At 37.6% G+C, this 25350-nt stretch overlaps 1 protein-coding gene across 6 annotated transcripts in view; it reads right to left on the bottom strand.

Moving 5' to 3' along the window:
• The window catches only part of LOC133533049 (copper-transporting ATPase 1), a 100465-nt gene that overhangs the window by 16792 nt on the left and 58323 nt on the right, over positions 1-25350 (bottom strand). For all 6 annotated transcript variants that reach the window (XM_061871975.1, XM_061871974.1, XM_061871971.1 and 3 more), the window contains 13 exons: positions 24930-25065; positions 23415-23555; positions 22236-22344; positions 20681-20840; positions 19082-19181; positions 18179-18379; positions 16677-16833; positions 10246-10384; positions 8160-8283; positions 7462-7591; positions 3321-3463; positions 2844-2936; positions 712-822 (listed from right to left, as the gene is read on the bottom strand). In XM_061871975.1, coding sequence (XP_061727959.1) covers positions 712-822; positions 2844-2936; positions 3321-3463; positions 7462-7591; positions 8160-8283; positions 10246-10384; positions 16677-16833; positions 18179-18379; positions 19082-19181; positions 20681-20840; positions 22236-22344; positions 23415-23555; positions 24930-25065 — 1744 coding nt within the window. The remainder of the gene's footprint in view (positions 1-711; positions 823-2843; positions 2937-3320; positions 3464-7461; positions 7592-8159; positions 8284-10245; positions 10385-16676; positions 16834-18178; positions 18380-19081; positions 19182-20680; positions 20841-22235; positions 22345-23414; positions 23556-24929; positions 25066-25350) is intronic.

The following is a 25350-nucleotide window of genomic DNA, read 5'->3' as shown; positions in this document are numbered from 1 at the left end:
ACCCTCGAAATTAACGCAAATAAAAAAAACACGGTGTATAAGTAGGCACTAATGCTTTGAGTATATTTAATAGTATTTTATGCAACAGTTGTATAAGAAGGGTCAAAAAAGGCGAGTGGCGTGAGAATACGCCACGAGAATTTTTTGACCTTCTTATACAACGTTGCATACAATACTTTTCCTACGAGTCAACAAAAATAAATCTTAATTTAGGTAAACAAAGCAAAAGTATATAGCCAAGACGCGCGAGCATACCTTGTTCCGCGCCCGGCCCGCCCCGGGCCGCGGCCGGCCGGTCGGCGACACCTCGTAACTCATGAGGCCCTGGTACTTGCTACTTGCTAAATTAATTTTTTGGACAGTTTTTTCTCACTTTTGGCCACCGTAGCCTACGGAGACTAACAAGCAACGCTAAGCGGTCTTCGTAGTCTATGGGTGTTGCTATATTACGGGTGTCACATGCGTGTTTCTGACTTATGAAGTAATTGTTTTTACTATGCAACCAAATGAATATTTTGTAAGTTGGCAGCAATGCACTTAGTTTAAAACTGTATTCGTTTTGATTTTGTTAAGTTGGTAGCCATTAATCGCAGTAACGTTATAGCGATTAAAAGCATAAGTGCTGTTATGAGGAATAGATTTATGTATGCTCTTATATTCGTGTTAATGAATGCATAAATGACAGATAACAGTAGAGCCGTCTATACTGACCCTCATGAGCACGAGGTCGGCCGCCTCCACGGCGACGTCGGTGCCGCTCGCGATGGCGATGCCGACGTCGGCCTGCGCGAGCGCCGGCGAGTCGTTCACGCCGTCACCCACCTAGAAGACATAGACATAGATATAGAATTTATTTATTTAACACCACATTGAAACATGTTTACAGGCAATACTACAAAACATTACAAGCCTTAAAATGAAACTTAATTAGGCACAAATTTATGTTTACATGTAGATAACTAAACTTTTAAAATTATGATGCTAAAAAGGAGCGAACCTCAGCATGTGTTGCAGCAGGCTTACCTACTACAACGCTGGTTTTCAGGCCGACCCTTCGTACAATACGAATTTACTTGCTGCTTGTCGGAAACTGTATGGCTAAGACTGTTTTAGTTTGTGTAGAAAATAAGTAATATAGGTATGCAAATATATGTTTATGTTTAAGGATATATTTATAAGATTATACTGTATGATACTATGACATATGTGATAGTAGGTTTAATGTTTAGGCTAAATAAATACGTTGGGTAATAAAGTATATATTGAGGAAATAAATAACATGAATGTAATAATTTTACTATAAGTAAGTACCGAGATTAACAAAGTTGAACGGCGCATAAGAACGATTTCGACCACTACAGATACGACGGCTTTACTCTAGTACCAGGAGGTAGCATGCTTTGAAATTCTAGAAGTTGTTGTTTGAGTTTTAATTTAAAAGTACTAATTGTATTTAAGTTTTTGATAGGTGGCGGTAAGTTATTCCAGCATTTTGTTGCTGAGTATTTAAAACTACCTTTGAAAACGGCAAAGTGACAGCGAGGCAGTAACAAATCATCGCAAACCGATCTGATTCCTTACAAGCTTGACCTGCTACCACGAAATTTAAACTTATTAAATAGATACTCTGGTTTAGACGTTTTAAAAACACCAAATAACAGAGATGAAAGATGCAATTCTCTGCGTAATGACATTTTAAGAATACGTGCTGAGTTCAAATATGGCGTCACGTGCTCTCGTGGGGCGACTCCAAAACAGTAACGTGTGCAGGCGTTTTGCACTCTTTGCACCATCCGGTCTGTACTAGCTAATAAATACCTGTCACACAAATTTTATTTTTTCTAAAAAATCATATTTGATACAAGCTTTTAGAGTCTGTGCGGAAAGAGAGTCGTGAAATGTATGGGGCCCAATACATTCCACGACTCTTCTCTTTCCGAACAGACTCTATCGCTGACTGTACTTTTCTTTCAACAGGCAACTAATGCTATTCGAGACAATTCTAACAAACTCGAATACAATAAGGTTCCGCTATTTCATCACAGAGTTCCTATGGCCACCTCATGTGTCCATCATCAGCTCGATGGTACCATAATATAACATTATCACCCAATTTACATATGTAAGTAAAGATTCAGCTCAAACGAAAGTGAGAAGTGAGTCTAATTTGGGTTGCAGATTTGACCCCAACATAGATAAGAAAATTATTTATTCAAAAATTAAGAGAAAAGACAATATAAACATAATAAACTATTTGCATTATACTTATCTACATAAATAACCTATTTATATTATAGACAAAATAAGCTCTGACAAAAAAAACGTTTTTTTTAATACTACGTCGGTGGCAAACAAGCATACGGCCCGCCTGATGGTAAGCATTCTCCGTAGCCTATATACGCCTGCAAGTCCAGATGAGTTACATGCGCGTTGCCAACCCTAAACCCGCCCCCCCCCCCCTCGTTGAGCTCTATAAAACGTAAACGTATTTTGTTCATCATTTTATCGATGACTGTACTTTTCTCTCAACAGGCAACTAATCGAGACAATTCTAATAAACCCAAAGACGATTCAATTGCGCTCTAAAAAATATATTAACACGCCTCTAACACACAGACAATAACATGTTTTTTTTTTAGTTTCTGTACTGTTCCACCAACATAGTTATGAAGATACTCTGTAAATAACAAGCTATGGATCTACTTGGTCTCAAATAAATGATTCATTTATTTATAATATTGTTAACCACGGGATAAAATCCGAGTCTACGACTCTACTTTTCATTTCGAATATGAGAAAAGTAAAATACATGTTACAATAGTTTTTAATTTTGGGTGACTCACCATGGCGACCTTCTGCCCCTGCTCCTGGAGTTTCTGTATCTTGGCCACCTTGTGCGAGGGCAGCACCTCCGCATACACCTTGTTGATGCCCACCTGACCAAACAACCAAACAGTTAACACTGAATAATTTTTTAATGTTACTTTCCGCAAAAACACGTTTACCCTAGTAAAACTAGTTAGGCCTTCGTAAAAACAAGTTTTAGAGTGGGATTTTTTTATACTACGCAGGTGGCAAACAAGCATACGGCTCGCCTGGTGGTAAGCGGTTACCGTAGGCTACGGACGCCTGCAACTCCAGAGGTGTTACGTGCGCGTTGCCGACCCTAACACCCCGCACCCTCGTTGAGCTCTGGGATTTCTCAGTCAAAACAATTTTTCGTAAAGTGCCTTAGTGAAAACTAGTGTTGTCTAATTGTTCACATATTAATTTCAGACATATATTATTTCTGTATTTTTTGCAATAAATTTTAAATAAACCTGTCTAGCGATGGCGACGGCAGTCTTCCTGTTGTCCCCCGTCAGGAGACAGACCTCGAGCCCCATCTTCTTCAAGCAGTACACCGCCAGGTGCGCCTCGGGCTTCACCTCGTCAGAGACTCCTATCGTGCACACCAGCTCATCTGTAACAGAAAAATAACAACTTCATGTAGCACTGTACGCACTCAGTCAAAATAGTCATGGTGGTCGTTTCCAAGGATTATCGGGGGCGCGGATTACCAAAATGATAACTATTTTAAAATTCAAAATGATGAATAGAAACCATCTTCGTTCTATAGAAACCATCTTCGTTCTTCAGAAGAGGGCAATCAGATCTATTTATAACATGGCTTCTCGTGACTCACTGAGAGAACGATTCAAGGAAATAGATATTCTCACAGTAGCTTCACAATACATACTAGATGTGATAATGTATACGCATAAGAATATAAAGTCCTTTAAGAAACTGTCCGATATCCATAGTTATAATACGCGAAATAAACATAAGTTAGTAGTCTCCAAGTTTCGTCTACAGAAAGTTAAAAAATCGTTCATGGGAAACTGTGTAACATTTTATAACAAAGTACCCTTAGAGGCATGGAACCTGCCCTATACTTCATTCAAGCAATACGTCAAAAATGCACTTCTCAAAAAGGGATACTATAAAATAGATGACTACTTGGGAGACACGGAATCATGGCCAAGTATCCAGTCTCAAAAGCTGTAATAGTTTTGCGTGCAGTGTCCCGGAGAGGCATATGGCGCTGTTGTTTCTAGCTGTTCAACCTTATGTATTAATGTTTGTTATGTTTTAGTTATTTTGATGATGACATTGACATATTAAATACATAGTAGTTATGTATTCTGTAGAACTAGATTTAAGATTGTTAGCTTAACAGTCTCTTGACGTGAAATATGTATTTCATACAATTTTTTATTTTTTTATTCTTTGACATTTGGAGAACCTTTACACCTCCAAATCTTATTATTGTGTATTATTATTTTTCTCCGACCGTGGGGACCTTATACATCTCCAAACTTAATATATTAACCGTGGAGACTATACGTCTCTGTCATATTGTATAATATACTTGACTTGGTACATACTAGTTATGTACAGAATGTAGCATTAGTTTATGAGACTGCTAGTTTAACAGTCCAGACGCGGTTTATTTATTTAGTATAAATTTTATTTTGACACTTGGAGAGACTTTACACCTCCAAATTTTATTAGTATTAGTACTCTGACATTGGGGACCTTTTACATCTCCAGATTTAATGTGTTTTTAACCATAGAGACTATACATCTCTATTGTATTGTATTAATTATTTATTTTAAGATTATTATAATGTAATGTTTACCCAGGTATTGGCTGTTGTATTTATAAATGTTGTTATGTATTTTTCATGTCACTATATGATGTTACTATAAATGTTGTATTGACTTGTAAAAGAGCCCTTGAGGCCTACTTGCAGAATAAATTTTTGAATTTTGAATTTTGAAATGACTTTTTTATTGTTTATCTGAAACATATTCAAGGTTAAGGTTTATTATTTAAGGTTGTCTGGAAGAGATCGCTTTTTAGCGATAAGACCGCCTGTTGTCTGCCTCTAAATTTAATCAATTGTTTATTTTTCTTGTATATTTTTAATGAGGTGTACCAATAAAGAGTATTATATCTATCTATATTTTTTTGTATAAATGGGAAAACCTTAGATAATGTTCTCCTTAAAGCGGAGTTCAATATAATAAATAAATAAATATTATAGGACATTATTACACAAATTGACTAAGTCCCACAGTAAGCTCAATAAGGCTTGTGTTGAGGGTATTTAGACAACGATATATATAATATATAAATACTTAAATACATAGAAAACACCCATGACTCAGGAACAAATATCCATGCTCATCACACGAATAAATGCCCTTACCAGGATTTGAACCCGGGACCATCAGCTTCGTAGGCAGGGTCACTACCCACTAAGCCAAACCGGTCGTCAATAGAAATGAAAACAAACCAATTTACCTACTTCGTAATCACGCACTGTTTGACGACAATCATGATCTTATCAACAATTAATATATTTAAATATTTTATCTGTAACACTATTTTTTGTTAAAATATATGTATGTTAATAATATTTCAGTGAAATCAACCTCCATACAATTTTAGGTTAGATGTCGAATGCCAAAAAAAGCTGTCATATTGGTTTACATTATTTGATTTTTCTTTTGGACTTCGGTATAGATGAGAACATATGCATCGGGGCCCGTATATTTATGACATGATTTACAAAAACCGGACAAGTGCGAGTAGGACTCGCCCAACGAGGGTTCTGTACTTTTTTGTATTTGTCTGTGAACATTTCAACTGTGAGATACAGCCTGGTGACAGACGGACAGACAGAGTCTTAGTAATAGGGTTCCGTTTTACTTTTTGAAGCAAATGCCATTCGCATTTATGGCGAAAAAATTGCCTCATCATGAAAAAAACTATTAAATTACTTGTCAAAGTTGTCTATAAACCTGTTTGTTTATTAGCTGTTGGAACGATGGTCGGATCTTAAATTAATATTATAGTTCACAAAATTATTGCATATGAATATTATCGTTCTTTAAATTGTTGTATAATCTATTCATTCTGTTATAGTCTCATAAGACATACCGTACTAAAGTCTGTTTTTTTATTCATTTCATAATGTGACATCATTTAATAATGTGACCAGCTTAAAACAAATAGCGCTGATCTTTGATTTCGGTTTGTGAATAACCGATAAATATTAAATTAATTTTAGATTCAAAATAAACAATTAATGAAATCTACTCACTACATGATAGGAAGTAAACAATAAATACAATCTACTCACTACTAATCCACTCAAACATTTAATAATTGCATTGTGAGCTTCGAGGTGACGTTAATCTTACAATAAAACAATAATCTTTTAAATATTAGAAATATTGTGTATACACTTGGATACAAACTTTCTAAATGCCTCAAAATGGTGTTACATGCATATATATATATATATATATAGTTTATTTTCGGCTAGTACCGGTTTAGCACATCACTATTTATAAGACGTATAAAACTAGCAACACATGAAATGTCATTTTAGTCTACGGGACAAAAAAATAGACTAAAAATATTCCTATTTTTAAATTGAACCTTCTTGGATAATAAATTGGGTCTAATTTCGTTTGTTTGAGAAAGCAATGGATCAAAAGAAATGCTACTTTATTTGGTTTACGAAAGGTTCTAATTGGATTGAAACGGAGTGTACATTGTAATGCACATTGAGCTTTATGAGGATAAATCATCCAACATGAAACAGGTATGCCATTATACAAAAAGTACTATTACTTATCGCTGTACGTTTCAATGAACGAAACTTATGACTATGGCATTGTTTGTACCTATACAGTAAAATACTTGAGTTATAAATGTAACCAGTTGTCAATATCAAGTAAATACCAGATTAAAATATTAAATATTCACTTGAAATAAAAAATTCTTGATTTTTTTTGCACTATAATTGTATCTTCTTCTTCTTCCTCGCGTTGTCCCGGCATTTTGCCACGACTCATGGGAGCCTGGGGTCCGCTTGACAACTAATTTTTACGAAAGCGACTGCCATCTGACCTTCCAACCCAGAGGGTAAACTAAGCCTTGTTGGGATTAGTCCGGTTTCCTCACGATGTTTTCCTTCACCGAAAAGCGACTGGTAAATATCAAATGATATTTCGTACTTAAGTTCCGAAAAACTCATTGGTACGAGCCGGGGTTTGAACCCGCGACCTCCGGATTGCAAGTCGCACGCTCTTACCGCTAGGCCACCAGCGCTTAATTGTATACACAAGCTATCTCTGGTAATAAAACAAAAAATCCATTAACCCGCATGTCATATCAATGCGGTTCAGTGAAGGGGACGAACTGAAAATCAGCGCTGCGCAGTCAATTTGTAATAAAATGGCTGACGCAGCGTATGCTAATTCCTTTCCTTTTGCCGCGCATGCCTATTTTTTTTTAAGTTAAACATTGTATTTTGTGTGGCAATAAATGGTTTCTTATTCTTATTCTTATTATAGAGTAAAACAGGAGAAAAAGGTGTATTGAAATTTGACAGAAGTCCTCACCATTAATGGCAGCTAAGACAGCAGTCCTGCCCAATTGCTCGTCCGCTTTAAGCGCCTCCTGCACTCTCCGACCGACTTTGACCCCGTTGCGAGACATCCACTCCCTGTTGCCTATTAGTACTACTACTTCCTGCCAAAAAAATATAAAAAAAATGGTTAAATAAGTATAAAAAAAGGGAATACAAAGGCTTATCTTTGTGTGAGATTAAGTTTTCTTATAAGAACTCGTATTATACATACAAAAAGATTTAAAGAATTATTTCTGAATTACCTATTAATTAATTAAATAAAAATACTTTACAAACAAGCGAGGGGATCAGAAAATCGAATTTTTATAGTACGCCAATGCGTAGGAAAAGGTCCAAATTCGTATTGAAGTATTCTGTAACTTATCGAAGGCATTTGATTGCGTTGACTATAAGAATTTAGTAACAATATTAAAGTATTGTAATATAAAAATAAGAGACCTTGTATTATCTTATCATATCTTTCGAATAAAACACTGCGAGAAGTTATCAATACAGTACAATCACTTGCTAAGCTATATTATGCAGTTCTTGGAGTACCTCAAGGTTCAATTCTAGGACCCTTCTTGTTGGTTAACTTCAATTACTCACTAAACCTTTGTTTCATACCACATCGTTGGTAAAGTTTCCGCCTGTAAGCGGTCACTGTAGCCAACGGCCTGGCGCACGTACCCGCTCGTCCGTGGGTATGAGCGCGCTGAGCCGGTGCTGCGCCTGCGCGGAGCTCAGCGCCGCGTCGCCCTCGCTGCCGACCACTTCCACCGGCACCCCGCAAACTGTGAACGTTGATCCAGCCCTGTTAACAAAACATAATATTTTTTTAAATTACTTATTCAAACTGTACATGCTTATACAAAAAAATATATTATCGCCAAACTGTGTCAATTTTGTTGGCGAATGAAGCGCTCAATTACATAATCGAATCATGCACCAGTAAAACCATTAACACGTAAAAACTAACATGCCCAAATACTGAATAACATTTCAACCGCCGATGCTCGGTGTGGTCGCGTTTATGAGTTTATCCTGGCAGGGATCATATTTATTAGAGACAATATAGGCTAAATTACTCCAGTTCTCTAAATTAGAACTTGATTTCCACTAGCTGCCCAAAAATACCTCGATTCACACCAGCTTGCCTAATGAGAGATAATTGTGCATCTAATCCTAACCTAAATAACTAAATATAATTTGAGACGATTGCGCATAGAGTTAGAGCAAGATAATTCTGCAGCGTGTTTGATAGCACAGATTGTTGAAGTGTTATTTTGTGACGTACGCGGTAGCGTGTCAATCGAAGTTCAAAAGAAGAGGACTGGCGACGCAGCGGCCGTGTGTTATATTACACGAACCATTGGGTCCATTTCTTACCCCTACGTAACTCTAAAAATGTATTAAACACAAACATATTAATTTTTTAAGACCCTCAAGGGTAACTAGAACCTTAAATTTCATGAATATAGCTCAACCAGATATGATGATACAAACATCTGAAAATCGGGATTGACTGACTGAATGACCTAACAGCAAAAACCTAACCCACTTCCATATATATCACTTCACAGTTTTTGCTATCAAAATCGCTGCATAGTTATCATGGTTTAACTATAAATTCAATCCTAAAAAAAGCAGATGATTCCGGCTTCCCGAAACTAAAGGTTTGAGTTGTACGTGTGACAGAAATAATATCCCTCGCTTAAGTTTACGCACTGTGATTCATTTCTTGCGGTTCTGGAACTATAAAAAGTGTAACGTACGGCATGCTTTATAAGCGCACGTATTTGCAAGATTGAACCCGCGAGAATTTCATCGCAGTGTGTGCTAAGGATGTAGGAACCTACAATAGACAAGGACAAACAATACTAAAAGGTACATCAGTCTGTCCCTTTCGATCATTTCAGATGACGCACACTACTAGTAACATAATGCTACACATGTACACACATAAACCAAAATTATCGTCCGATATATCTAAAACTGTCGGAAGTACCTTCTGATATCGGATATCGGAAGGTGTTCATGTCCGTCTTTTTTGCGTTATATATCGTTTTTTATGAATAATGATTTAGTAAATGTATAAATAAACACAAAGAAGCACATACATTTTAATATTTACGCCCTTCCGACAGCCGATATCGGATCGGACAATGTAAAAAATAAAATAAAAATAGTTTATTTACCAAAAATTTTACAAGATTTCCTTAACCTATGACTGCCACACTAGGCTATGCCTGTGTTGTGGAGTCAGATTGAAAACAATACTATAGTTATTTGTACAACAAGAGAGCAAAGTTTGATATTTCTTCGAGTGCTTGTTTTGAGTCCCGTGCAAGCGAAAGCGATTAGAATTTGTTGTTATAGCGGCAACAGACATGCATCACCTCTGGAAATTGGAACTGTCTAGCCATCACGCTTCATGAGATACAGCCTGGTGTAACCGTCCCTTACCGTTTACGATTCAATTTGTAATTGTTTCTTGTCAATTCTAATTAACGTTCGACCAACACTAATTCCACTCCACTCTCCAGTCCACCAGACTCCACTGTCCGTCTGTCTGTCTCTCTGTCCGTCTGTCACCAGGCTGTATCTCATGAAGCGTGATGGCTAGACAGTTCCAATTTCCAGAGGTGAAGCGATTTTGCTCACTGTTTTTAAGCAGCAAATTACCCTTGTTCCTGCTGCTGACGTGAAAATTTGAATTACATTCTACGCTGAAGTTTTGGTTTTATAATAGGTTACTATGTGAAAACGCTCTTACTCGTATGTGGGCGTGTCGGCGGGGCGGCGCGGCGCCAGCGTGACGCGCGCGCGCAGGCCGCAGCCCGGCGCCGCCACGAAGCCGGCGCACGGCGCGGGCGCCGCGGGGCCCAGCGCGGCGCGGCAGAACTTCACGATCGCTGCAACCACACCTGGCTTCAATACGCGTCACCGCTGTCTACCACTATTGGGACCATGCGAAGTGCATGGTGGTAAGTAAAGCGATCCCAGCGCGTAAGGCGGTCAAAATTTGAACTAACTGCGGATAGCGTCTTTAACATTGCGTACAATTATATGGCTCGAAATGAAACTTTGATTTACGATTACTCCTGAAATATTCATTTAAATTGTACGGTGTAAGGGACCATTGTAATCTGTATGAAATGCTTAATATAACTAACGTATTTATTTTGATAATTGTTAATAATGTATCCATGTAAATAGCTTTGCAAATGCCACGTATTACGTGATATTTTTCTAGAAGTTAAGAATGGATATAGTAAAGTTATCCTTAAAAGATAGACATTTAACATCGCGGACTTTTTTGTAGACCTACGAATGAGAAACAACCCCACCATACATTGTGTTGTTATAGCTCAAACGGATTAGGCAGCGTTTTCGATTAAAGCTCCTAGCCAGCGTTATTTTTTCCGACTACATCGTTATATTTCAAACAATTTACACAAAAACTTAACAAGTTATATACTTAAGTCTTCCTCAAGAATCACTTTATTGATAGTTGAAAGTCGTATTAAAATCCGTTCAGTAGTTTTTATTTTTGGAGTAGTTTTATAAGATGTAGTGAATTGACGTTTTCCCCTAGACTTGCGGACACTAGGTTGCGTGACAGTCGTGCACGCTCCCAATAGGGAGCATGTCTTTTGTACCACATTTTTGTTTACTGAGATACTTATTAATTTTCATTAATTATTTAGGTTTTATAGTTAGTAAAATTACTATTTTAGATGACTCGTAGAAAAAGCATTGTATACAATAGTGATATAATCAAGCTTTTCAATCACTTCCTTACTTAGGCAACTCAGCAAGGTTCGTTACCTAAACACAGTGCTCGACTGAAAAGCTATCAATTATATCACGATTGCATATAATACAGTAAAACAATTATGGCGCAAAATACTGGCTCTCGGTGCTGAGGGCCTACCGCGAACCACGTTCGACGGGTTGCCTCCCTGTCACACTTATGTACAAATGTACAAGTGCAACAGAGAGGGAAGAGAGGGAGGGGTGGTTTCATACGTGTGACGTTTACATGTGTATTTGCCAACTACCTGCAAGTCGAAGTCCGTTGGGAAGTGTCATGGCGTGCAGACGTTAGTAGAGATTAAATAAATAAATAAATATTTATAGGACATTATTACATAAATTGACTAAAGACCTACAGTAAGCTCAATAAGGCTTGTGTTGAGGGTACTTAGACAACGATATATACGTATATCACGATTGCATAAAATACTAATAAAATAAAAAATATATGAGGACATCTTACATAGATCTACCTATCCCCGAACAGAGGGTGCTAGGCAACGATATACATACTTATATAAATAAAATAAATATTATAGGACATTATTACACAAATTGACTAAGTCCCACAGTAAGCTCAATAAGGCTTGTGTTGAGGGTACTTAGACAACGATATATATAATATATAAATATTTATCTTATACCTTTAAACGAGCAATTCTTGTATATATATAAATATATATATTTCTGTGATCTCGGAAACGGCTCTAACTATTTCGCTGAAATTTGGTATATGGGGGTTTTTGGGGGTATACAATCTATCTAGATTAGTCTTATGTTTGGGAAAACGCGTGTTTTCGAGTTTTCATGCGTTTTTCTTCCGACGCAGAATATGGTCGCTAATTTCGTGTTGCCGGCCACTGTCCGTCTGGTCCAGGGGGTTAAGACGCGGACTGCTAAACGAGTGTTACGGGTTCGAATATCGCCCGGTGACTAACAACTTTTGTTTTTTTTTATATGTTCAAGTTTATATATAATTTTTTAATTTTTATTGTTTTAGACAAGTTTAATTTAGTAAAAAAAACGTAGTTAAGATTATCACCTATAGACCACCATATTACAATAAATAGTTACTCGTACGCCTCGTACACCCGGTCGCCCAGGTACTAAATACTTAAATACATAGAAAACACCCATGAATCAGAAACAAATATCCATGCTCATCACACGAATAAATGCCCTTACCAGGATTTGAACCCGGGACCATCGGCTTCATAGGCAGGGTCACTACCCACTAGGCCAGACCGGTCGTCTGATATACATAAATAACGTCCAAAACTCATTGACAAATATTCGTGATAAACACACAAATAAATGCCCTTACCGGGATTCGAACCCGGGATCTCCAGGAAACCTTTATATATCATATGGTTCTCGACGACCGGTTTGGCCTAGTGGGTAGTGACCCTGCCTACGAAGCTGATGGTCCCGGGTTCAAATCCTGGTAAGGGCATTTATTCGTGTGATGAGCATGGATATTTGTTCCTGAGTCATGGGTGTTTTCTATGTATTTAAGTATTTATAAATATTTATATATTATATATATCGTTGTCTAAGTAACCTCAACACAAGCCTTATTGAGCTTACTGTGGGACTTAGTCAACTTGTGTAATAACGTCCTATAATATTTATTATTATTTATTTATTATTATTGTATCTATCTCCTTGGATTTAACGGGCCTATAAATCCCGGTCTTTTGATAGGCTTGCGTGGGGATATAGATCCAACACGTAGAGGCCTCTTGGAGAGCTTTAATTATTATTATTTATTATCATATGGTTCAATATTTTTTTTACACGGTAAACAAAAAACAGTCGTCATTTTCGTTATTTACATTCCCAAAAACCTCGAAGACGACTACCATACCTTTGACTAAAAACGCATAACTGTATCAGGACAAAATTTACACAGCATGTTCGACGACCGGTCTGGCCTAGTGGGTAGTGACCCTGCCTACGAAGCTGATGGTCCCGGGTTCAAATCCTGGTAAGGGCATGTATTCGTGTGATGAGCATGGATATTTGTTCCTGAGTCATGGGTGTTTTCTATGTATTTAAGTATTTATATATTATACAGGGTGCTCGCGAGGAACCCATATAACTTTACCACCATGTTCTTGACCATCTTTAGAAAATAAAATGTCATATAAAGTAAACTGGATTCGGCTTAGTTTGCGAGTAATTAATATTTTTTATTTAAGAAAAAATCCAGTATAATGCACCTTTAGGATAGCGACGTTGCAAGACCGCATCACATTATCTGTCTGACGTAAATTGCAGAAGCTCGTTCCTGTCACTATCATCGACATGTGTCATTGAAAATAAATACGTAGAATCTTAAAATTCTATCACTTAATCCAAAGTATGATCAATGATCATTGCTTTTGTTAAGTCCACGACTAAAACAATGGTATTAGTGAAGTATTGATAAACAAAATTACTTAACGCCCAAGAATTGATAAATTTAACCGTCTTAGTTTAATTTTGAAGTGACACGTATTTATTCATAAGAATGCATATTTCTTAATGATCGATTGATTTCTTATGATGGCAGAACAACGAAGCTAAGTTTTTGCTACTTCGGGTAAAAATTTGACACCTATTCAGTTTAAATCGTGAAAACTACACATGAAACTAAATAAACAGTTCGAAGTGTTTTTATTACCCATACCATTATTGTTTGATTGTATTAAAGCTGAATAAAGTAACACAAATTTTAATAAGATTATTTATTTATTACCCTACAAACAAAAAAGTATGATCACTGTCAGGAATTGCAATAGGTACCCTTCTCATTCTACCAGCTTGTTCGTCTACGTGCACTTCGTAGAATCCGTGAATCCGTAACCACTCAACTAGATACTGCTTCAGTATTAGTACTCGCAGTATTTTCTATTACAGCATCCTTAATACATTTTTCACTGAGCAGCACTAAAAAACCAATTTACTCTCCTTTCCACTGATTAAAAAGTCTGCCGTCTAAGTTAAACCGCACGATTTGTCCAATTATTAGGAAAATGATTATTCGTCGCACTGTTTAAATAAATGTTATAAACGTGAGACATCATATTGATATTAGAATCAATACCAACAATGTCACCCATCGTTCATGTGACTGATGTCATTATTTAAAGTACTTATAAAACACACTCGAAGGAAATTTCCAAGTGGCCAGTATGTATCATAATCCATGAAGATTGATAAAATATTACTAAAATTATTTACGTATCGACAATAATAGACTGGTAATAATTTTAATGCGTACTTAAAACATTTATTTTCACAGTGCGATATTTTTAACTTTTGGATCCATGCAATAGGTACTTAGTTCTAGTGATATGTATCTACAGCTAGATGGCTGCCTAGGATTTTATTTTTTCTTACTTTGACTTATTAATTATGACTTCCTTTAAATGTCATATTTTTGTTGCATTGCTTGAAGACCAAAAAGTACATTTAAAAAAAAGTATACCGACAATGCCACGTACATTCCCACCAGAACATGTCGCAGATATTATTTTTACGTACGGCTTCTGCAACGGTAACTCCGTGCAGGCCGTTGAGGAGTACCGGCGAACATACCCTAATCGGCGTGTGCCCCATTATTCTACGATTACGGACATGTTTCGACAATTGCGAGAAAGAGGAATTCGGCCGCACAACTCCGAGCGAGCTGTGGGATTGAATGACGCGACTGAAGACAGGCTACTTAATTTAATTACGGAAGATCCTTCCTTGTCAACTAGACGCGTAGGCATGATGTGTGGGGTCAGCGACCTCACCGTGTGGCGATGTTGGAAAAAGTATGGTCTTTATGCTTACCACCTCAGAAAAGTTCAGGGACTGATCGAAAACGACGGCTTTTCAAGACTTGCCTACTGTCAGAGAATTAATCAAAAACTTCTTCAGAACCCAAATTTCCTTAAAACTATTTTATGGACTGATGAAGCTCAATTCACGAGATCAGGGGTATTCAATTCACGCAACTGTCATATGTGGATGGAGGAAAACCCGCACGCAATCAGGGAATCCTCGCACCAACATCAATTTTCAGTCAATATGTGGGCAGGCATTATTGACGATAAATTGATAGGGCCGGTGGAGCTCCCTGCTAGACTAAATTCAGAAAGCTACCTACATTTTTTGCGAAACAACTTGATCATTCTCCTCGAAGACATCGATTTGGAGACTCGGCGTTTAATGTGGTTTCAACACGACGGAGCTCCCCCCCATTATGGTCTCGTGGTACGGGATTATCTTAACCAACAGTTTCCAAATAGATGGATTGGTCGAGGATCTCCAAAGATACAGTGGCCTCCGAGATCACCAGATCTAACCCCTTTAGATTTTTATCTATGGGGCACTATGAAGAATATGGTCTATTCAAAACCAATTAATTCAAGGGAAGAATTGATCCTAAAAATCACGGAAGCCGCTCAGAACCTGAAAGACTGGCCAGCTCAACTAAACAAACAAATGCGTACAAGAATAAATTTATGTGTTGACAAGGGAGGATACCACTTTGAAAATTTTTTACCTTGAAGAGTGGCGAAAGCAACCGTAAAAGTTAAAAGCATTTTAAGAGTATTTAAGTTTTTTGATAAGAATCGTAGTTATGTTGTTCTCCTTATGTAGTTTAAATGTTATTTTTAGTTACATCTAACAACATGAGGCGATTCTCGCTGAAAAAAGGCAATGTTTACATTTCGTGAAGTCTTTTCTTTTCTTTCTCTTCTTTCTTCCCTTTCTACAGTGTTCTGACAACACTGCCAGATATTGACTTACAGATTGAAAATATGTTTACACTTTTGAACCTAATTACAAAGAAATAAGGTGAAAAATTTGTAAACATATTTTTGACGTCGACTGTACAACTACGATTTAAATCGCCGGTGGTTGATCATAATATTCATAATTATCATAATCCTGCGGGCGGAAATACTAGTGTGTGGCAAGCCTTAAATAAGTAAATCATACATAGGTAAAGAGATCCGATTGCACATTATGTACATTCTGGTTTGAAATAATTAGTTTGACAAGAAATGTCTATGTGACTTACTTGCCGTTCTAGTGAAAAGAGATAGAGACAATAACAAACGTTGCCAGCTCGTCCTAAGGCATTGTGTTACTGGTGAACCAAAAATAATTTATTTAATTTGTATGAAAAGTTAAAAAAGTTAAAAATCTAATTTCGACCTATGTTTATATAATGTTTTTTAATTATTACGACCTCAGCTATATGCTGGTAAAGTTATATGGGTTCCTCGCGAGCACCCTGTATATATCGTTGTCTAAGTACCCTCAACACAAGCCTTATTGAGCTTACTGTGGGACTATAATATTTATTTATAATATTTATTTATGTTCCCTTCACGATGGCTCACTCACCAGAAGCGACGGGGTGTTCTGAGTTCAGCTCCGCCGACAGTATGCAGGAGAGGACTTCGTGCAAAGAGTCGGCGCTTCCAGTCAACAAGGAGACCTTGGCCACGGCGGTGCTGCCGCGAGTGATGGTGCCCGTCTTGTCGAAGATCACCGTTTTCACCTACAAATAAATTTTAAAATGAATAAATAGTATTATTTTACGATAATTTGTTAAATAAGACATAAATAAATAAATGTAATTAATACTACGGCGGTGGCAAACAAGCATACGGCCCGCCTGATGGTAAGCAGTTTCCGTAGCCTATGTACGCCTGCAACTCCAGAGGAGTTACATGCGCGTTGCCGACCATAAACCCCCCTCCCCCTCGTTGAGCTCTGGCAACCTTACTCACCGGCAGGAACACAACACTATGAGTAGGGTCTAGTGTTATTTGGCTGCGGTTTTCTGTAAGGTGGAGGTACTTCCCCAGTTGGGCTCTGCTCTAGATCTGGAATGACATCCGCTGTGCTGTGCCCTACCACACAAAGCGAGATGACATTCACAATGCCCATACCTCTCTTAAACTTCTCTATAACTATAACGGACCAATGCGAATCGGTCTCGCCCACCGAGGATTCCGTACAATTTTAACTTAATTTCCTAGTAGATACTTGTAGTATAACCCCCTTATTCATAAACGTGTGCTAAAGTTGACAAGCCGTTAACAATCGTTTGTTCCTTTCCGACGTATTGGTATGATGGCAAGGGACAAATGATTGTTACCGGCCTGTCAACTTTAGCACACGTTTATGAATAAGGGGGTAAGACGATAGTACTTACTTACCAAATTTCAGTTCTAAGTCAACGGAAAGTACCCTATAAATTTTGATTCCCTTGAGAGCGTCGAAATAGTACATTACGATACAAGTGCGAAAAATAGGAAATTCGACACGAGTTGCGAATTACCTATTCGCACATGTATCGTACAACGTTTTACAGTACATATGGCCCTTTAAATGTTCGACACAGTAACATAATATGCTACTTCTCGCACTAGTGCTATAAAGTAGCCCCATATGTACTGTAATAGAAGTTTTTGCGGGATAAACGGCCGTGTTTTTATTACAAACTTTTACTTACTTTCACCTGACCGTTGTCTGTTTGTAATCAAATCTTGCAAGTTAAATTTGACCCACTTCCCGGTTTCCGATGAAGCTCAAAATTTGCATACATATGTAAGTCGAGTGACAATGCAATATTATAGTACCATCAAGCTGATCTGATAATGGAGACAGGAGGTGGCTATAGGAACTCTGTGTTAAAACAATGTAACCTCATTGTGTTTGGGGTTTTTAGAATCGTCTCGATGAGTATTAGTTACTTGTGTAAAGAAAAGTACAGTCAGCGATAAAAGCTTGTACCAAAAATGAAATTTTTGCCAAAAACTTATTTTTACGTTAACTTAGTAACGTAAGTTGCCAATGCGAGAAAGACAGGTGCTCCGCTCCGTCCTTCTCTATCATACCTTGTGTGCATTTTCAAGCGGTTCCGCGCCTTTCACCAGCAATCCATTCCTGGCCCCGACTCCAGAAGCCACCATGACAGCGGTAGGCGTGGCCAGTCCAAGTGCGCAGGGACACGCTATGGCCAGGACACTTAGCGCGAAGTGGAAGGCCGTTTGCACGATCAGTTCCCAGTCGGAGAAACCGGAATTTAAGTATGAGTCCTGCAGACAAACAATACATTACGAAACAGCCTTCTAAATTAGTCGGTAGCTAAGGTATGTATACAGGATGATTCATGAGACGTGAGCAGGACCAAGCCTACACAATCAGTAAATGTTAATGAATCGGTCACCGTCATATTTAAGTAAAACAATCACGCTTTTTTCTGTTATCTAACTACTGTTGCATAATAATTAAATAAATAAATATTATAGGTATAGGACATTATTACACAAATTGACTAAGTCCCACAGTAAGCTCAATAAGGCTTGTGTTGTAGGTATCTAGACAACGATATATATAATATATAATTATAAATACTTAAATACATAGAAAACACCCATGACTCAGAAACAAATATCCGTGTTCATCACACAAATATATGCTCTTACCAGGATTTGAACCCGGGACCATCAGCTTCATAGGCAGGGTCACTACCCACTAGACCGGTCGTCAAAATTATCTTATATTTCAATGATTACTAAAAAAAACTGATCAACATTATGTCAGTTTTATTTGTACATAGCGAAAAACGACCCAATCATTGTTTACTTTCAAAGAATTCAAATAAAATAATTATAGCACCATCCATACCTGGGATAATTATCCGATATTTATCGTATAATTATCGCGACAACTATCAAAGACTATAATTATCTGGATAATTTCGAATCCTGCATATTAATGTAAGAAGTAACACTTACCGGCATTATCCTTTTGATAACGTCCACATTTATAGCTCCGGCGACCATCCAGGACACCAACGTAAGGACAGACAGACCTATAACTATCGGGACAAAGTACCTGCAAACAAAATAGATATACATGTTTAACCAATTTAAGAAAGTAACGATAATTTTTCTATGAAATTCCATGTCCGAAGAAAACGGTGTGAACTAAATAAATCTTAACAAATCACTTTGATTTTGATGTCGATCGCTTCAGCATAATATATTCTAGGTTTGTATCGGTTTCGCTTTTTTTTAAAAACAAAAAAAAATTTTTTTTTGCAAATTTTGAAAAAAAAAGGAAAACAGAACCTATAAACCTAGTTTTTCATTGTATAACATATTAAAAAATCATGAAGGATGGAAAATATTTAGAAGTGGAAAAACGTTTCCTCTTTTTGTATGGACGATCAAGTAGCATACTTTCCTCTTAACCTGCCTTAGTATGTGTGTGGCCGTACTTAGTTTGTGTGTGGCCGTACTTAGTATGTGTGTGGCCGTACTTAGTATGTGTGTGGCCGTACTTAGTATGTGTGTGTGGCCGTACTTAGTAAGTGTGTGGCCGTACTTAGTATGTGTGTGGCCGTACTTAGTAAGTGTGTGGCCGTACTTAGTAAGTGTGGGCCGTACTTAGTAAGTGTGGGCCGTACTTAGTATGTGTGTGGCCGTACTTAGTTTGTGTGTGGCCGTACTTAGTATGTGTGTGGCCGTACTTAGTATGTGTGTGGCCGTACTTAGTAAGTGTGTGGCCGTACTTAGTAAGTGTGTGGCCGTACTTAGTATGTGTGTGGCCGTACTTAGTAAGTGTGGGGCCGTACTTAGTATGTGTGTGGCCGTACTTAGTAAGTGTGGGGCCGTACTTAGTATGTGTGTGGCCGTACTTAGTAAGTGTGTGACCGTTCTTAGTATGTGTGTGGGTCAAATCTAGGAAGTTAAATTTGACTCATTTCCCGATCGAGCTGAAAATTTGCATACATATGTAAGTCGGGTGACAATACAATATTAAATGCTAGCCGCGGTATGGAGGTCTTACTGCAATGGGCGTCTTCCACCAGTCGAACTATTTGGGCTAGAGTACTGCATTTACCTATATGAGTGGTGTACACGAGTAATGCTCCGAGTTGTGTTATTACTATTACCAGAGAGAATTTGAAATAGAGGTATATTGTCAAAGAGAGAGAGAAAGAACTTTGTAGCCATTTAAATTTACTGCCATCTTTCGACACATGATTAAAACGTTTAGAACGCCATTTGACTTTGATCCTTATTCTTTCACTGATATGACATATCATCTAATAGATCAAAGGCGAAAGGTATAGTAGCATCGTTTCGAGCAATGGCGCCATAACCACTAACTGCCCGGTAAGATGGCGCCACTTTTTGATATTTAACAAATTTAACACATATCAGTAAAATAATAAAAATCAAAGTCAAATTGCATTCTAAAAGTTTTAATTATGTGTCGAAAGATGGCAGTAAATTTACGTGGCTACCAAATTATCTTTGATAATCCACCTCTATTTCTAATTCTCTTTGCTAATACTAGGGAATAAATGATTAAATAACTAAACGTACCCGGCTATAGTGTCGGCCAGGCGCTGTATGGGGGCCTTACTGCTCTGGGCGTCTTCCACCAGTCGAACTATTTGGGCGAGAGTACTGCATTCGCCTGTGTGTGTGGCGGACACGAGCAACGCTCCGTGTTGGTTTATACTACCTCCGATTACTAGGGAATCTGGGAAAGGAAATGATATTAAGTAAAAAAAAGCGGCCAAGTGCGAGTCGGACTCGCCCATAAAGGGTTCCGTACCATTTATGACGTATTAAAAAAAACTCCTTACTAGATCTGGTTCAAACCAATTTTCGGTGGAAGTTTGCATGGTAATGTATATCATATATTTTTTTTAGATTTTTCATTCTGTTATTTTAGAAGTTACAGGGGGGGGGGGACACATTTTTTCACTTTGGAAGTGTCTCTCGCGCAAACTATTCAGTTTAGAAAAAAATGATATTAGAAACCTCAATATCATTTGTAAAGACCTATCCATAGATACCCTACACGTATGGGTTTGATGAAAAAAGATTTTTTGAGTTTCAGTTCTAAGTATGGGGAACCCCCGAAATTTATTGTTTTTTTCTATTTTTGTGTAAACATCATAATGCGGTTCATAGAATACATCTACTTACCAAGTTTGAACATTATAGCTTTTATAGTTTCGGAAAAAAGTGGCTGTGACAGAATCGGACAGACAGACGGACATGACGAATCTATAAGGGTTCCGTTTTTTGCCATTTGGCTACGGAACCCTAAAAATGACTATGGTCTATGCCAAGTTTTACAGTATCTTGAGTTAACCTGTTGTCTACCAAGCTGTCACAAAAAAATAACTGTCTATTTACCCAGGCCGGAGATTACCGGCCAAATGTTTGTTGCCCTTGTCTCCCGCTTCCCATCCGCGCGGGCCGCCCCAGATTTGTTATGAAGGATTTTTTTTGCACCCAAGTAAATTCGCAGTCGAAAACTGCTTTTGGACTGGGGTTAAAATGGCCGGAATTTAATAAATAAGTTTTTGGTACAAGCTTTTATCGCTGTATGTACTTTTCTTTCCACAGGCAACTAATACTCATCGAGACACTTCTAAAAACCCCAAACACAATTAGGTTGCGTTGTTTTATCACGGAGTTCCTATAGCCACCTCCTGTCTCCATCATCAGATCAGCTCGATGGTACCATAATATTGCATTGTCACCCGACTTACATATTGACGACTGGTTTGGCCTAGTGGGTAGTGACCCTGCCTACGAAGCTGATGGTCCCGGGTTCAAATCCTGGTAAGGGCATTTATTCGTGTGATGAGCATGGATATTTGTTCCTGAGTCATGGGTGTTTTCTATGTATTTAAGTATTTATAAATATTTATATATTATATATATCGTTGTCTAAGTACCCTCAACACAAGCCTTATTGAGCTTACTGTGGAACTTAGTCAATTTATATGTATGCAAATTTTCAGCTTAATCGGTAACCGGGAAGTGGGTCAAATTTAACTTGCAAGATTTGATTACAGACCGACAGACAACGGGTCAGGTGAAACTAAATAAAAGCTAGTAAAAGCACAGTTGATTTTACCTTTAGTTTTGGCCACGGGCATGGATTCTCCAGTAATAAGCGACTCGTCACACGTGCTCTGTCCTGAAATAACTTTGCCGTCCACTGGTATTTTCGCACCTGGTACTACCTGATCAAACAAAATAAACACACATTATTAATCTAATTTCACGGCTTAAACTCACGTGTTTTAGTCATTCGCGCGACATGTTTCCGAAAGCTTAGGTTCCTTTCTCAAGCACTAAGAGTGCTTCACATTCAGCATTCACGATGGCCGCGCTTCGCGTACTACTACGCGCCGCGTCGCACGCTGAGAGAACCGGTTGGGGGAGGTCTTGCGCTGTCGTAGTAGGCGGGCATAGTGGTGTGTTACATTATAATAATGATCAGGGCCCGTACCTTTCATGCCGATGACAGAAAAATGACGTCACGCTACATAGAGTATGATTCCAATTAGTATTTTCGTAATAATTAATCATTTATCAACCTCTTTAGGTAAGTTATACATACATATACTTGACAATCAGTACAAAAACGTCTAACTGACTTTCATCTTATTGTCACTCAAACAAATAATAGATTATTAATTTATTAAATAATACATATTTTTGATTTTTAACAGCGTAACAAGCTTTTATTCTCGTAACAAGTATTTATTTTGATACCCGTCAGTAAGTAAGTTATATAACATTTGTAGTATTGTAAAACAACTGTTTGTTAAATTACGTAATTTTTGCGTCAACGGCATGAAAAGTACGGGCCCTGATAATGATACTCGTAGAACACTAGTCACTAAAAATGGCTTAAAAATATATCGTTTGGTATTTTCTGCATCCCCTACAAGATTAAGGCTGCACCTAACGCCAACGACTGTTGCAGTAGTAATAAGGATATAACTGAAAGAAATAGGGGTTAGATTTTTTTCTTCACTTAGGTATTTAAATTAAAATAGATTTCCAGAAAAAGCATATCATCGTTCATATCTTGTAGATTGTTGTATATTTTTTTCTGCACAAAAAGTGTCATGTTTAATATAAAAAAAATGGTTCAGAGTATCTTAGTTTACGGTTTTTTTGCGGGAGGAGGAACCTTAACTGTATCGACTAGTAAAATAAAATATCGAGTGTTTTTAGTGTTTTTTTTTGAGTGATTATTTAATTTTATTTAATTTTTACATGATGACCTCTTGCTAAAACTCACTTTTAACACATCTCCCCGTTCCACCAGCTCCACCGGTATGTTCTTCTCGCTGAGCACTTGTCCGTTTGCGTCCAGATTTACTAACACAGCCTCCGTAGCTTTTAATGATAACAGCTTGGAAAGAGCTTCTGATGTTTTGCCCTGGAAACACAATTCGACAAATAAGGACATGATTTAATCTATCTAGAAGTGTGGAAACATCATACATGTCATATTTATATGAAAATATGTGTCGTTTTTCAGCAAAAGGTACCACATTGTCGCTTGTCATAACACTCATAACACAGCCATTTTTGACAACCGGTCTGGCCTAGGTGGTTTTAAGTAATAAATAATTAAATAAAATAAAATTAAAAGCAACATAATACATTTAATATATACTAACGGAAATAAGTTACTTAAATCTATTTTTATTTTGTTACATGCACTTAAGATTATAATTATATAATTTGGTTAGGACCCCTCACGGGTAAAGGCCTCCTCCAGCTCTTGCCATCTTTTCCTGTGTTGCGCAGTATTGGGCCAGGTGGTGGTAGGTGGTTTTAAGTATTTGTATATTATATATATCGTTGAGTACCCACAACACAAGCCTTCTTGAGCTTACCGTGGGACTTAGTCCATCCGTGTAAAAATGTCCTATAATAGTACATTACGATACAAGTGCGAAAAATAGGAAATTCGAAACGAGTGGCGATAAATTAAAACACGACCGAAGGGAGTGTTTTAAATCGACACGAGTTGCGAATTACCTATTCGCACATGTATCGTACAACGTTTTACAGTACATATGGCCCTTTAAATGTTCGACACAGTAACATAATATGCTACTTCTCGCACTAGTGCTATAAAGTAGCCCCATATGTACTGTAAATAATATTACAGTACATATGGGTACAACTCGTGTCGATTTAAAACACTCCCTTCGGTCGTGTTTTAATTTATCGCCACTCGTTTCGAATTTCCTATTTTTCGCACTTGTATCGTAATGTACTATTATTTATTTTAACAAACACATCCCTCGGTACGCATCTTCGCACATCTCTGATGGAAACGGAACGGCGAAAATCCTATTCGGGTCGCTTAGCCAGTAACTATGTAATAAAAATCGGCCAAGTACGAGTCGGACTCGCACAGGAAGGGTTTCGTACCATTATCTATAAAAACGGTCACCCATCTAAGTACTGACCCCGCCCGACGTTGCTTAACTTAGGTGATTGGATGAGAACCTCGATATTGGAAAGAAATAATTATTTTATTCTGTTTTTAGTATTTGTTATTATAGCGGCAACAGAAATACATAATCTGTAGAAATTTCAACTGGCTAACTATCACAGTTCATAAGATACAGCCTGGTGACAGACGGACGGACGGACAGCGGAGTCTCAGTAATAGGGTCCCATTTGACCCTTTGGGTACGGAACCCTAAAAACCATGCTTTTTTTTTCGAAACCACTAGGAACATAGCAACTTTTTATTTATATTTTACTCATTTTGACAGTCGAGTCGATACCTTACCTTAGCGATATGCTCCAGCCACCTGCCCAGGGACACGAACACCAACAGCATGGGCGGCGTGTCGAAAAACGTCATGGGACTTGTGTCTTTCTGCAGCGCCATGGCCGCCGCCACCACCGCTAGCGAGTACGCGTAACTGAAAACAAATAAATATAAATAAATAATAAATAATAATAAATAAATATTATAGGACATTATTACACAAATTGACTAAGTCCCACAGTAAGCTCAATAAGGCTTGTGTTGAGGGTACTTAGACAACGATATATATAATATATAAATATTTATAAATACTTAAATACATAGAAAACACCCATGACTCAGGAACAAATATCCATGCTTATTTGCTCATCACAAGAATAAATGCCCTTACCAGGATTTGAACCCGGGACCACCAGCTTTGTAGACAATTTATTCTAAG

This window comes from Cydia pomonella, chromosome 28, assembly GCF_033807575.1.
Source record: "Cydia pomonella isolate Wapato2018A chromosome 28, ilCydPomo1, whole genome shotgun sequence".
In the NCBI taxonomy this organism is placed as follows: Eukaryota; Metazoa; Arthropoda; class Insecta; order Lepidoptera; family Tortricidae; genus Cydia; species Cydia pomonella.
This window is presented reverse-complemented; position numbering and strand designations above follow the sequence as displayed.